The sequence below is a fragment of the Zerene cesonia genome, chromosome 20 (genome assembly GCF_012273895.1).
Source record: "Zerene cesonia ecotype Mississippi chromosome 20, Zerene_cesonia_1.1, whole genome shotgun sequence".
NCBI classification, from domain to species: domain Eukaryota; kingdom Metazoa; phylum Arthropoda; class Insecta; order Lepidoptera; family Pieridae; genus Zerene; species Zerene cesonia.
Window position 1 is genome coordinate 2,385,381 of NC_052121.1, and position 14,929 is coordinate 2,400,309.

The window sequence follows — 14,929 nt, forward strand, 5'->3', positions numbered from 1 at the left end:
AGATTCGAAATTCAAATGTAATATTTTTTTATAATTAAGTGTAACAGTATTTATGGCCAGACTAAGTATAGTACCTATTAAAAAAATCTATCAAATCATAAGTCCAAACTGCATTTCGCCGTTGCAGAATTAAAACGTTAAGCGCATCCCGAATTAATCCCCACACATTGTGACACCGAACAAAAAAAAATCAATTTCAACTCTCCGTGCTGTGTGCAAATGCAAAAATCAATTCAATAACCGTCAGCCGATAGCCGCTCGTATGGGGGCAATAAATCGCGGTGTTGTCGAAACTATGACAGTATTCGACGTGACCTGCGCCTGAAAAATTACGTAAGTGCAAAAAGGACGCGTGATCCCTCGCCGTGAAATTGTAAATAAACGCGGGCTAAACCCGCGCTGACGTGTATTTCTTTTTACTATACCTTTTGGTCTCGTTTTGAACGGCCTAGCGGTGTACGTAAACTGATGTGGCGCAGTAGTATAAAATATGAGTAATAAATACGATTATCGTTCAATATTTTAGAATGGAACGTTACTTGAATTATAAATAAATTAAATAGAATATGTATTTATTCAAATTTTTGGATGATTTTCAAATTCCCTACTCTAAAAGTCAGCAAACGTATCACGTGTCGGTGCCCGGTGTTTTATTGCGATCTTTCGCGAGGATATTTAAACTGCGTTATACGCTTTAGTTTTTGGAAGAATAAAACTACTAATTGCCTTATGCTCCACCATCCAACAAGTCTCCTAGTAGCAACTAAACATAAAAAATAAAGCTCAAAAACCTCACAACCTCACATTTAAGAACCGTATCTTTGTGACAAAGACGTATTTTATAAAAATAGTAATCTTTCCATATACATCTTAAGATATCGTTCAAACGCAATTCAGTTATTTATACAAAGCGTACAAATAAATTCGAGACCAGAATAAATCGACCAAGACCTTAAGAATTCTATACGTATACAATATACTGTAAATATTTCTAACGTCAGAGAGCGAATATTCGTCAAGGCCAGCTGGGAACAAAGGGATACCTAAAGCGGGAAGGCGGGAGAACGTCCTCGGAGCGAACTCGATCGGAGTGTCCTTGCGAGTGTCATTAACACTAATGTATACACGTGCCTACGTGTTTATTGTACCTATATACACCGACGTTGGTATTTTCTTTATTTATACTCATTCATGTAAAAGGGAGTTGATTTTGTAACGCTCTATTCCTATAAAATACAAATTTCATAGAAGACATGAACCATATCATTTAGCCGTATCTTTATACTATATTTAGGTAGGATATAACAATATTTGTCAACCTGTCGCGACGGTACAAACACATAGTGTCATGTTAAAATTTGTAATTAATTTCAGTTATAGGAACGTCTTAAATTAATATTTACAAATGTTTATAATATTAATCATATTTATATTTCAAGATATGTTAACTAAGAAATCAGATAGCACATTCCAATGTTTATTTATTAAGCAAATAAACAAGTCTGTACGTAGTGTTTATATGTCAGGAGAGCAACGTAAGTACCAGGACGGTAGAATATTATAGGAGTCGGTACAAGCGGGAACAACGGGACTCGGACGCCTCCAACCGTTAGTGGGGTCAACGCACCAGTTCAACTTGAAACGACCTAGAATAAAATCTATCTAGATATTATAAAAGGATACATTTCTTGGAAGAAGTCGAGGCTTGGCGGCTGAAGGATGTCTAACGCCGATAGTACCTGCAACAAAATTGTTACCATAATTCTAAGAATGGTGTCTATTTTAAAAGCGGTAAAAACACCTTTGCTAAAATTCTTGTAGTGTTTGAGCAATAATATACCGATTTAGTGTGAAGTGTGAAATAAGACTTTGTATCCTGTTTTTTGTGAAATCCATTTGAAAAATATCCTTAAAAGTTTTCATATGGATTATTTTAATACATTTGCAATATCCATTGGTATACATTAAAATATGCATTCCTAAAACACATAATGATCACAACGACAATTTATCGAAAGAGACTATAAACTCAAAGCGCATACAAAGTTGCATATAAAAAAGATATAACACTAATATAGACATTAAGAACGTCGCACGAATCCTACACAAAGGTCCCACGCTCGCGTTTCGCGCGGCACCGACAGGGCACTCGGCACAATTGCATCGAATCGGCCGCACGCACACCACCATCCAATTCTCGCGTCCCGATGCAAATGCTGTTTGTTGGCGAGCGACAAATGCGAGATAACCGCAAACAATTCGATGATCGATAGAGCACACGCGGAATTGAATGAATTACGCGCCGACCGCAATTATTACGCCATAATAAATAGGCGCTTGGCCGGATTAAAAATTAACGAGTAATGTGATTAACGAATACGTTCGTACAATGTATAAATTTAACGAGGCCGATGAAACGAATGATGATGGAATGCTTGTAAATATTTTTCGATAATAGGTGTTCGATATTGAAACGTACTACCGTTTTGAAACAAAATAATACAAACTGTTAATGATGTCATACACCAGTAAAGCAATAACAACCCACACGATTTTGATTCTAGGTTCCAATCTAGTTTTTAACAATATAATGAAAATAAATATTACTATAGGTAATTAATATTATATACGTTGGTAATCATTTTCGTACACTATATTGAGACAAAATATTTCTATGATACATAACAACTTCAAATGTAATAAGAAAAGCACTATATGCAAATACGCTTAAAATGATAATAAATATATGCTGAAATTCGAACAGCCATAGAAATTGAATTTATAAATTCAACTTTGGATAACACAAAAGTTTCTTGTTCATCCCACTCCAACTTCCAAGGGGAACTCGAGTAAAATTAGATTATGCAAAGCGTACGGTAATTAAGTAGGAATTAATGCCTTCACACGTTCTATAATATGTATAATTTTTGTTGTTTGAGACGGAGCAAGATGTATCTAATACAAAACAATGACTCAATAGATGGTCTCTCATTGTTCGATATCCAAAAAAAACAAAGATAAAATATGTCTAGAAAAAGGTTTAGACCTATAATAGAAGCAGATAGGCTGCCAAAGAAAAAGATCAGCCCTTGTTTAACCGCCATTACTATGGGTTCGGCCTGTCGATACATTTACATAAAACATTTTATAAACCAACGATCGAGTCTTATGTGCGCCTACATTGTGCGTAAAACACACTGTTCTAAGCATTTTTTTCAGCATCTATCGATGAACCTACCTACGAACCTATATCTTATATTGAATATTGAATGTTTATATGACAACTTTTAAAATAAAGGCTTTGAAAGTATCGTACAATGTATATACTTATATCAAACCAGTCAATATAAGCTAGAAATCATTAAAAGTAGGTAAAACCCCAAAAAAGCAAATTACACATAGAACAATAAGTACATAATAACCTTAAAATCATTAATATTCAGTGTGGAATCTAAAGCTTAAAACCATACCGAATAATTTCAGAAGCTTAATGTCATCTCAGTAATTATTCGTTGAGCTCTATACTTACACATCCTGAGTTCTATACATACATACATACATTACTGTTCCTAGTCCACACCTAAATATTGTCCTATATTTGTCCATCCCCATACTCAAAATCTCTATATGGCTATGTTCCTATCCCTCAATAGAAAACATGCTTGTTCTAAACAAATTTACATGAATGCAATACAAATTGACTGTCGGTCAAACTTACGTTCTCATGTTTGAAGAAGCAAAGCATCTTGAGCTCGCGGAAGACGCGCTTAGAGGAGACCAGCGATTGGAAAACGTTGGGCAGCTTCTTGAGGGCCACGCGCCTCCCATCGCGAGGGTCCGTCACAGCCCTGTGAACAATATAAAAACATTTTAGACGCCGGAAAACATGTAGTATATAAAAAAAATAAATATACGGATGATAAGAAAATATAGACGGGTGGGATTTAACCCCGACCATAGAATATATCACAATAATTATTAGTTGCACACAATTGGCGAAAAAGAGCTAACGATCGGGCTGAATTGCATGCCATCGACAGGCATATATCCAGTTAAAGGCTGAAAATGCTGATGATGATGATGATGATAGCATTTATTTTACAACTAGCTTTCGGCTCAGGTCGCTAAAGGAAACGACAGATAGCCGCGGGGGTCTTCTTGTATAGTTCCCGTTCTCGTGGGATTTCCACGACAAAAACTTTCTTATGTCCTTTCCTATATGTAAACCACATCTATGTATATATTCTATTCAAATAGGCTCAGTGTTTTGGGCGTGACGAATTGACGAGACACACAGGTAGAGTTACTAATAGATAAGTAGGTAATACATAATATTATAATGTGAGTAGGTTTATACATATATTTAATATTCATAGATCAACATAAAATTAAAATTGATTATAATTTAATTTTTTCTCTCCTATTTATACCTAGAAATTAATAGGCTCAACTGATTTATATAAATATTAAATTTATTTATTAAATTTATATAAATCAGTTGAGCGCGCTTTAATCAATCATATCCTGCAGTAGATTAAAGAATTTAGACTACAACACATCAAATTGGGCACAAGACATCCATCCAGACTTATTACTAAAACAAAAACAAAAATAATCAAACTAAAAAATTCACTTCACTCGTGAATTGTTGGCGATCCTTGATAAGACTAGACCTCGACAAAGGTTTTTTTTTTATTATGTCATAGCGAGCAGCTGAGCTGGTGGTTCGCCTGATGGTAAGCGATCACCACTGCCCATAAACATTCGCAAAGGTAGTACCTCTGTGAATGCGCTGCCCGCTTTTATGGGGTAAGGGAAAAGGAAAGGATTAACGACTGGAAAGAAGGACGGGTGAGGAAAAGGAAACGGGCCTCCGGCTCCCCCAAAAAGTTTGAATTAAATCTGTCAAAGTGGGTCAAAATCGAGCCTCAAGCAATCGATTACATACAAACATACAGGTGAAGCTTATAATAAAGCGTGTGAGCTATCACTCGCTACTAATTTCACACGAATTTCACCCCACAAATCAAAACATCAATCAAACAAATATTTGCGATACCAATCTCGCCGTATGCACGCCGCACACATCTGCAAGCCCATATACAGACGTACATGTAGGCTCCCGTTTTGGCGACAGACCGACAATAACAATCACAGGAAGCGCTCAGGTCAAAACAGCTTTTAATGTAAGTTCAACAACACCTGAATTCATTCAATGTTAATTACATTTATTACGATGGCAAAGGTGTGTTTAATTATTTTAACGACGGCGCCGTAAGGATATTACGCCTACGTGTGACGCTTGATATTTAAAATTTCATCATCGTTCCTATATTATTGCAATTCGTTTTGAGATACGTTTTACATTATTGCAATAAGGTTTCGTGCCATTCGCATAATGGAACAAAATGCGTTTAAATAACTCATGCGTTGGTGGTGCACAAGACCAAGACATGGAAAGCTGAAGACTTTGTCTGTTTTTTGTTTGTTTTGTTTGAATACGCTAACCTAAGGAAATGCTGGACCGATTTCTAAAATTCTCTCACCACTGCATATCTACTCTATACCTAATTGCTATAGGCTACATATGTTAGGTACATATTAGGTACTACGTGCAAAACCGGGGCACACAACTAATAAATTATTAAAGTGATTAAAGTAATGCTTGGTTTGCTTCAAATAAATAGAGTATGATAGCAAGCTAGCAAAATATTTAAATGGTTTTAAAATAAACTTATTTACTATAAACTTTACCTAACCTACCTTTAAGTATATAAACTTTTTAAAAGTTTTATATCTCATATCTTATGTCGTCTAAAATGCATTATAAGCCTAATAATTCAAGAAGTAACATTGTATTTGAATTTGTTTATACTCGTATATATTTAAATATATGTATGCCCGGTATTAGTTAACTGAAAATCACACGTTCAGCCCACACAGCAGCAATTAATAACCCACCTTTTACCAAATACAAAAACGCTAACCCGAAACGGGCCAGGCACAATAAATCAAGTGAAAAATAAAAGTTCATTGTAAAGGAAATTGTTTGTTAATCGACAATACTGAGCGTCTCTTTTATTGGAGTTTATTTGAGCGTGAGAAGGGGCAAAAATAAAGGACATCGTCGAGTTACCGTGAAAAGAAAAGACAGAAGCCATCGCATTGTTCACTAAGGTGTTAACGGGCACAATGAGCGCTTTTATAGCTCGTTATTGATAAAGAGAAATAGTAGTTCGATGTAAGACTACGAGCCGGAGATAGCATGCTTCGTATCAATTAAATACAGCGGACTTCCCATTCGACATCGGGCAGCAACGTATGTCGAACATATATATAACAACGTATTTATATTGCCCTAGAGCTTTTGAGTTCAATTTTATATATTTTATTGCTCAGAGACAAAGGGATATTTCCAAAAATACATGAATCAGGTAACATGGGTGATATTCATGTAGAAGACTAAGGGTTTAGTGAAATCCCGCATCGCCTAGTCAGATAATATACATCGCCTTTAAGGTCCTACCAGAAAGAGACGATTTTATTGTGAGTCCCTACTGGGAATCAAACCCAGGACGCCTAGGTTCCACTCTCACGCGTTAACCACTGTACAAAGGAGGCGGTACCATACTACAAAACTATAATATAGATCGAGCACACAATATCCGTCCCTCTACTCCACTTCCCTTCGAGTTTACCTTAGCTTATATTTATGCAAATATATCGTACTAGCTGTGATATATAAACAAATCAAAGATGAAACATATTTTTTCACTATCTTAGACAGAAGGTAATAAATAGAAAGTGACGGAAATGTAAAAAGGATACCACGAAAATCGCACTGTAAAATAAACACCATCGAATATTTTGCATATTGTGCTTGTGATAGCTTATATTAAACGACCAAGCCGTTTAACAACTCTCCTAGGAATTGAATCGGCTCTGTCCAACATATCTCATGATGAATGTTATTGTACGTATTAGCATATATCATATGATAGGTATAAGGCTGTCATTTTACTGCGATGACTTATATAATATTTTCTATCAATCCGCAATATAAAAGCAAAGCTTCTGTCTTCCAATCTACATACGACATATCTACATTAATCTTCACTTATATTATAAAGCGGAAACTTTTGTATTTTGTATAATTGTAAATTTGTCACACAAAAACCACTGCACTGAGTGACATAAACTATACCTGTACCACGGACGAACAACGAGTGTGATATAAAAAGCGCTTTAAACCTTACATTTTCGAATATACTTTACCAACTTCACAAAACAAATAAGCCGCCTCAAAGATAAGATTATAACACATTATTACGGTATTACAAATTTGACACACCGTCTTAACTTTAACCACATCCAAGGTTTTCTTATATTAATCTCATTACCCACACTGCCACGTCGGTGAAACCCGACGCTCGCACGCAATGCGTTATCTAGCAACTATATTTTCCTCTTTCCTTTTTAATTTCCTTCTTGGAATATTGCTTCTTGAAGCGTTATACTTGTATATATGAACCTATAGTGCATCGTAGGAAGGGTAATGTTCGAGTAGCGTTAGCCAACAGTGCGTATCTTTAGTTATACTAATACTCGCCTCGGCTCCGCCCGGGCTATCCAGGGATAAAACCGAAGTATAAATATATATAGCCTATGTGACTCAGGAAAATGTATCTATGTACAGGTAATATAATTTTTGAAATAATTATTTTTCGTTTTTGTGTATAATATTACAAACATACACACAAAAACACAAAGGTTTCCTCTTATAAATACATATATAGTTATAATGGTATACACTTCGAACTATATCGGCTTATCCAATTTCCTGGATGATTAAAAATCGTAACTAAATTAAAAACCAAATATTGCATATTAGACAGCAAACAATGCTACTATGAGTAAGCGTAAATATAAACGTATTCACAAACCCAAGCCCGACGCTTGTACGCGTCTCCCATCCTTATCAAGCCACCGATACATCAGTATGTACGCAAAAAATACCCTACAAAAATAACTAAACAAAAGTATTTATGCAGGAAACGGGGAAGTGTGTCAATGCCGGCCTATCGGTGTTGTTTTTGACACATTTTTCAGGTCTCGCCCAGCGAGCAATGTCGACAGGCGTGAGACACTACTACTAGCCTCGGTGTGCCTACGCGACTTATTTTCGTGTTTCGTTATTTAAGGGCATGTGGCACCGTTCGTACGGATATGTTATTTGGTGTCTTATTACACGTACAGGCTAACATCATAGCTATAGCTAAATATATCTCACCGATGTTGGTAGAAAATGGAGAAACATTTTTGCTACATAAGTAATTTCGCTAGTTGTAACTGATTATAAAGATATCATATCCGCTAATTTCAATCGGTTTTGAATGATATGAAATAGCGTTTGAGTTATCTATTACAAACAACTTTTAGGTCAGAATTTAAACACATCTGTGAAAATAAAAGGTACCTACCTACATTCGCAGATATGATCATTTTCATGGAGCAATTTACAAATCAGGTTTCTAATTAATATAATACACTCTTTTGAACATAATACAGCAAATAAATTAAAGAGCTTAAAATTACATACTGTTATTATGTCTATTACTCTAGTACTAGTACTCATATACTATCTAATGACCGCATGTCTGATAAGCCCTAAACACATGTGATACTTGATTATACGTTGCTAATGTTGGAGAGTATGAGACACAAAAGAATGCATCACGTGTGGATTTGTTGACAAACCCTGTATTATTCGATGTATTTACTGTTCCATGTTGCGATAACCTATGAAAGTACTTTTATTATCCTATAGTTAATTTAAATTTAATCAATGAGGAAAACCTTCACTGCAAATGAAAAATATAATATAAATTTATTACAAAATTATATCAAAAACAAATAAAAGAAGATGACATTTCGAAATTGAATTGCAAAATTTACTTTAATATTCATTTTATAAGAAACATAAATCTCATTTACGTTAAAATTGATCAACTTACAACTTCCCAGTATTTATAATTGCACGCGCTTCAAAGCATTTTGAATCCTGACAAATTTAATTAATATGACAAATCATTCTTAAGTAAATATACATCGTACAACGTTCAAGACGTTTGAGGAAACGTAACAGGTGAAGCCTTAAAAGGTACCAAAGCCTTGAAAATTGAAAAACGAGATATCATTCACTCGGCCGGAGTAAATTTAAAAATAAACACAAATTTAAATATAATATATAAAGGTAGGAAGGATGCGACATACAGGTTCATAAAATGACAAATTTTCTTGTAGGTGGTTGTTTTTTCAGATTTAGAAGTCAATTTGGATGAAAATATTTATAAGAAAATACTTATTACTCGCATTATTCATTTCCATCACAAAACAACAAATTAACTACATTTTACTATCAATAGCACACAGCAAATGCAGGTATTTTTTGAATGTCTGGGTCGTCATAAATACTTTTATGCACACGTAACATTTGCTCCCTAATCATTTACTACAGCAAATTAAGCTAATGACTTCCTTTATCAAGCTTTACACCATTTACACACCAAAAACGTGACTGGTACATATGTTTTAAACACCCATAAAATAGTACGTCCAATTGAAACGATAATACGTCCGATAAATAAAACCTTGTGCATATTTACCGCGCCGTTGGGCTAAGTTTGTTCAGCCATCTACATTATAGCTGCCGCTACCGGGAAGTCGCTTCAATGCAATTAGAGGTGTTCGACCCAATATTGTACGCAAACGGTGATGTCATCGATACTTTGTACACGCGCTCAAATTATAATCATTTTGCAATAACTTGTTTTAGAGCGTTTGAGAAGGCTTCTAAGTAACTACTAATGATTAACTACTATTTTAGATTAAATAATACTAGAAATCAACATGATAATAAGGAAAAACGATCTTCCGAGAGCGTTGCCAAAAAACAGAATCTGTTTACAATATAGGTAAATTAAAAGCAGCGGTGGCTCAGTGGTGAGAACCTCGGACTTCAAAATCGATAAATCGGCGTTCGAGACCGGGCGAGCGTGTATGAAATAAATAGATTTTCCAATTTATCTGCACATGTGGATAACATCACCACTGCTTAAAACGGTGAAGGAAAACATCGTGAGGAAACCGGCAAGTCCAAGTATCAAAAGTTAAATAAAGCCGTGAGAAAAACTTACGCAGGTTATTTTTAGATTATTCGTTATTCACTCAATTACCATGAACTTATTAATATATATTTTAACATATTGCATACAAACACAGCAACATAAATATATTGTCATTAAACAATATGCATTTACTATAACAGAATATACTAAATAATTAATTAATAGTAGTTAATGTAATGACGATTCAATTGCTTGCGTGTATGTGGCCGTACAATAATAATTTAAGCACATAAGTGATATTGACTTTCACCGACAATAATAATAAACAAATCACGCTGTGATAATGAACGTTTACGGTTTTTATAAATTAATATACTTTATACGAATTGTACCCGTGTCCCTATGTCCCTATGCTATGCTTAAATCTTTAAAACTACGCAACGGATTTTGATGGGGTTTTTTTAAATAGACAGAATGAATCAAGATGATGGTTTATATGTGTAATAACATACATGGAAGGCAACTATGCTGACCATTACACAGCATAAGCAGTGGTGGCTCAGTGGTGAGAACCTCGGACTTCAAAATCGATAAGTCGAGGTTCGAGACCGGAGCGAGCGTGCAGGAAATAAATTGATTTTTCAATTTATCTGCACATGTGGATTACATCACCACTGCTTGAAACGGTGAAGGTAAACATCGTGAGGAAACCGGCATGTCCAAGAATCAAAAGTTCGACGACATGTGACATCTGCTAACCCGCACTTGGCCAGCGTGGTGGATTATGGCCTAAACCCTCATAGGAGGCCTGTGTCCCAGCAGTGGGAACATATATGGGCTGATGATGATGAACATACATGAAACACTCCGAATTCATCGATGCGAAGCCGCGGGTAAAAGCTAGTAAGCATTGCGCAAGTGAAACATTACAATTAAAACTCCCATTTAATTTGTACTTTTATAACCTGTACTGTATCTTATCGTGGTAATTGAATTTGTTTTATTGTTTTATTTTATTTTATCTATTTTATTTTATTTTATTTTGTTTGTTTTGAGTAAAATGCGTAGGTCTAGGCTATTTAAACACTTTATAACCAATCGTTGAAGGTGCTTACGATTTTTCTGTTCACTATCAATGGTTACAATCGATCGGAGAGTAATTTTCACTCATAATTTTAAAACCATTGAAAATTAATTTAATTTTGTTGTATCTTGCTAACTATACGTTATTATTATGATGAATAATATGTGGTTATTTCACTGATTTATTCAGTCCAACAGACAGACATATAAAAGTAAAACAATGCAGTAAAAGAGTTTCTTACGACGCTATATAAAACATATCCGAGCAATGCGTTTTCTGATCACACAGCGCTGTAAATTATAAACAGAAAATTAGAAACAAAAAAGCATCTATCACATTTATATGATATATAAGTAATCCATTAAAACTGTTTACATCACACAGCGCTGAATCTAACTTAACCCACATGTGTTCCTGACGCCCTCATTCCGTACGTGGCGCTTCTTGCGTTGCGAAACTAATTACTTGGGACCAAAATTAAACCTTGCTAGCTTTATAAATAGAGATGGAATTGAAATGTAGATGTGACTCTTTTGTTCGAGACATCTAATTCAAATCTAAGACTCTAAGGTACTTTTTATAATACGTAGATTGATACCTTTTGAGACACGTGCAAAAACCTTTTATAGGTGGATTCTATTTTAATATCATATTTCTTCGATATCAGCCCAGTGTCTTGACGTGCGACGTTGAAAACAGTCGCTTATTCTCTTGCGCTTACTATAGTGTAGATTAGAGGTAAATTCGTTTTTTTATCAAAATATCATTAAACCAACGATAACTTTAAAGAGCATACGTGATACGATCCTTCTAGAAACTTCGTTGTCATTCCAGAAGCATCGTTAAGACTTCCCTCAGCACCTTCGTGAAATGAGTCATTTCACTAACTGACGCTGGTACAAACGTGCTACGAACACTCACTTGACCCATATAGTTATATTGCACTTCCTGCACTTAATAACGCTGATAGATTTATAGTCACAATATGTGAGCTCTGAGCTGTAAGGAACATTAACGTCACTCAATAAAAAATAACACCGAATACGACGAATCAATCGTGCATGAACTTTCGCATAAAATTGTAGGAACGATGAAATAAAATTCAAATGGAAATTAGTTTATTAATCATTACACCTGTAAAAAGTTTCTGAAACTATGAGAAACATGTGGCTTGTTTTACTTCATTGTATGTAAACGAGAGAGTTGGAACCTTTTGAATACATCAAGATTATATGATACGATATTAAGCAATATAATACCACATTTTATGGTTTATGAAATCAAATACACAGAACATAAATTCTTTGAATAATTGTCAACTATATATTACACCTACGTACTATGACCAATCAATACTACTACTAAAACTACATAAAACCAGTAACAAAACATAAATAGGCCGAGTTTTCTCACAACTACATATATGTAGAAACTAAGCAAATCGATCATCCAAACTTTTCCAAAACCAAATCGCTTGCAATCCCAAAATAGAGCATCTCGCACACACTGAACATTAATAAACAATAGACCGACTACAAACAGTCGTCGAACAGCTATAAAATCTCACACAAACACACAATGATTGGCGTGATCAACAGCAGAGACTTGCCAGATTTACATTTTTTATTTAAGAAAATGATAGACAGTTAATGCACAACCATTATCCACAATTTCCCAAAAAAACAAATCGCTTGCGTCTCAAACCAAAGCGTACACACCTAGTTCCATCTGACCGTCTACATATATAGACATTATCGTGTAGGTAAACCTATCAGACTACACAATAACTAACGCACACACGCTCAATCAACTCCATTCATCCATTCAACAGCAGAGATGTCCTAAATTTACATTTCTTAATACAACATGAATAAACCGATCACAACCATCATCTAAACCTTTCGAAGAACAAATGTCAAATAATGTATCACACACACACAGTTCCATCTAAACGTCCACCGTCCCTAGTACCGAAAATAATAAGCAATAGTACCGACTACACCCATAAAACCTAACGCAAATCGTCCGCCGAGTCGCAGTGACGTGCGCCCGCGTCACCACAGCTGATCACGTAAACGTAGTAACCAGGGAGATCCCACGCCGCCGCCGACACAACTCATTAATATTTATCCAACACGCGATAACTTTTAATGCGGCGCTGAGTGGAGCGCTGTGAATCGACGCTTCTATTTCGTCAGCTAGCAGGCAGCGAGTATAGTTTGGTGGTTCGATGGTAATAAATTACCTCAGCTTTGTTATTTGCGAAATTCTCTAAACGGCAAAATCTTATCAATTAGTCATAAGGAAAGGATTATTAATTCAAAAAGTTTATGAATAGTTTCTCTATTTTCCGTACAGCAGAATACAAATACGTAAATTATGTAGTAGCTTTCCTTCCGCGGTTTCGCCCGCGTAGTCAAACGGCAAGATATACCTTCTCCCCAGGAGTTACTAGCATAGTTCCCATCCCATATTTTCAGGAATAAACCTTTTCTCGGATAAAGTATCCTCATACTAAATTTCTTTCAAATTGGTTCAGTGGTTAAGGCGTGAAGAAAGGATAGACATACAGACATGGTTTCTATCGAATTTATAATACAAGTAGACAATAGGTATGACATTGAACTAACAATCTTATACCTTTAAACGAGCAATTCTTGTATATATATATATATATATATATATATATATATATATAATTGGAATCTCGGAATCGGCTCCAACGATTTTCATGAAATTTAGTATACAGGGTGTTTCGGGGGCGATAAATCGATCTAGCTAGGATTTTTTTTTAGAAAATGTCATATTCGTGTTTTATTCGTGTTTTTTTTTCCTGACCTATTGGTGAATAATAATACTATTTTGCTTCGTAGATAACTGGACAACTGAAATAACACATAGGCACTTTTTATACCGATATTCCTACGGGATACCGACTTACGCGGTTTCAACCGCGGGTCACAGCTAGTTTGTTTTTAAATGACACCATGTACATGGTACCTACTTCAGAAGACAGCAAATGAATAGGTTCGCCATCAATATAGGGTTCCCACATTCTCCGTTATTCACCAATATAAAAAGCCTATCGAATGAGGAAAAATACAATCAAAGGCGAACTGCCTATACATTAATAGTCCCCACAACGGTAAGTATTCAAAACCGGCCGTGGCTTTAATTGACTGACAAAAATGGCGACGTTTGGCTCGTTAATAACGGGGTCGATCCAACCGGCTGACCACAGACTGAATTACGGCTCTGCTGCCGATTACAGAAAATAAATTTATTTAAATTAAGTCTCAAATAACCTATATACGGCCGATGCCACGCCCACTAAACATATTTCATTCATTTCCAATATAAAACACACTAATAAACAAAAAAATAAGTAATTCAATATCTCTATCTCTAGCAAAATGAACCATTAAGTTTTTAACATTATACTAAACATTTGCTCATTATATTGCCAGTATGAAATAAAAAGAAATGGCACTAAAATACGAGCATAAATACAGCAGACCACCTGCTGCCGCAAAAAGAAAACAATAATCGTATGTATCACTCTCGGAACAAATAAAAACCGCTAAAGCGATATAAACCTATTTGCTTTCAAGCCTGAATGATTATAAATTTAATAACGCAGCTTTTAAAGGAATCGTCCAAAGCTCTAACTGCAACGATATAAAATCGCATACCATAATTTACCGCGCACTTATAAAGA

At 35.2% G+C, this 14,929-nt stretch overlaps 1 protein-coding gene across 3 annotated transcripts in view; it reads right to left on the reverse strand.

The window, feature by feature from the left end:
• Positions 1-14,929, reverse strand: part of LOC119835282 (serine/threonine-protein kinase NLK) — a 106,112-nt gene that overhangs the window by 50,808 nt on the left and 40,375 nt on the right. For all 3 annotated transcript variants that reach the window (XR_005288036.1, XM_038360013.1, XM_038360014.1), the window contains exons 2-3: positions 3,719-3,848; positions 1,684-1,739 (exon numbers count right to left, since the gene is read on the reverse strand). Coding sequence is in view for 2 of the 3 variants with exons in the window: in XM_038360013.1 (XP_038215941.1) it covers positions 1,684-1,739; positions 3,719-3,848 (186 nt within the window). In the remaining variant the exon portion in view is untranslated. The remainder of the gene's footprint in view (positions 1-1,683; positions 1,740-3,718; positions 3,849-14,929) is intronic.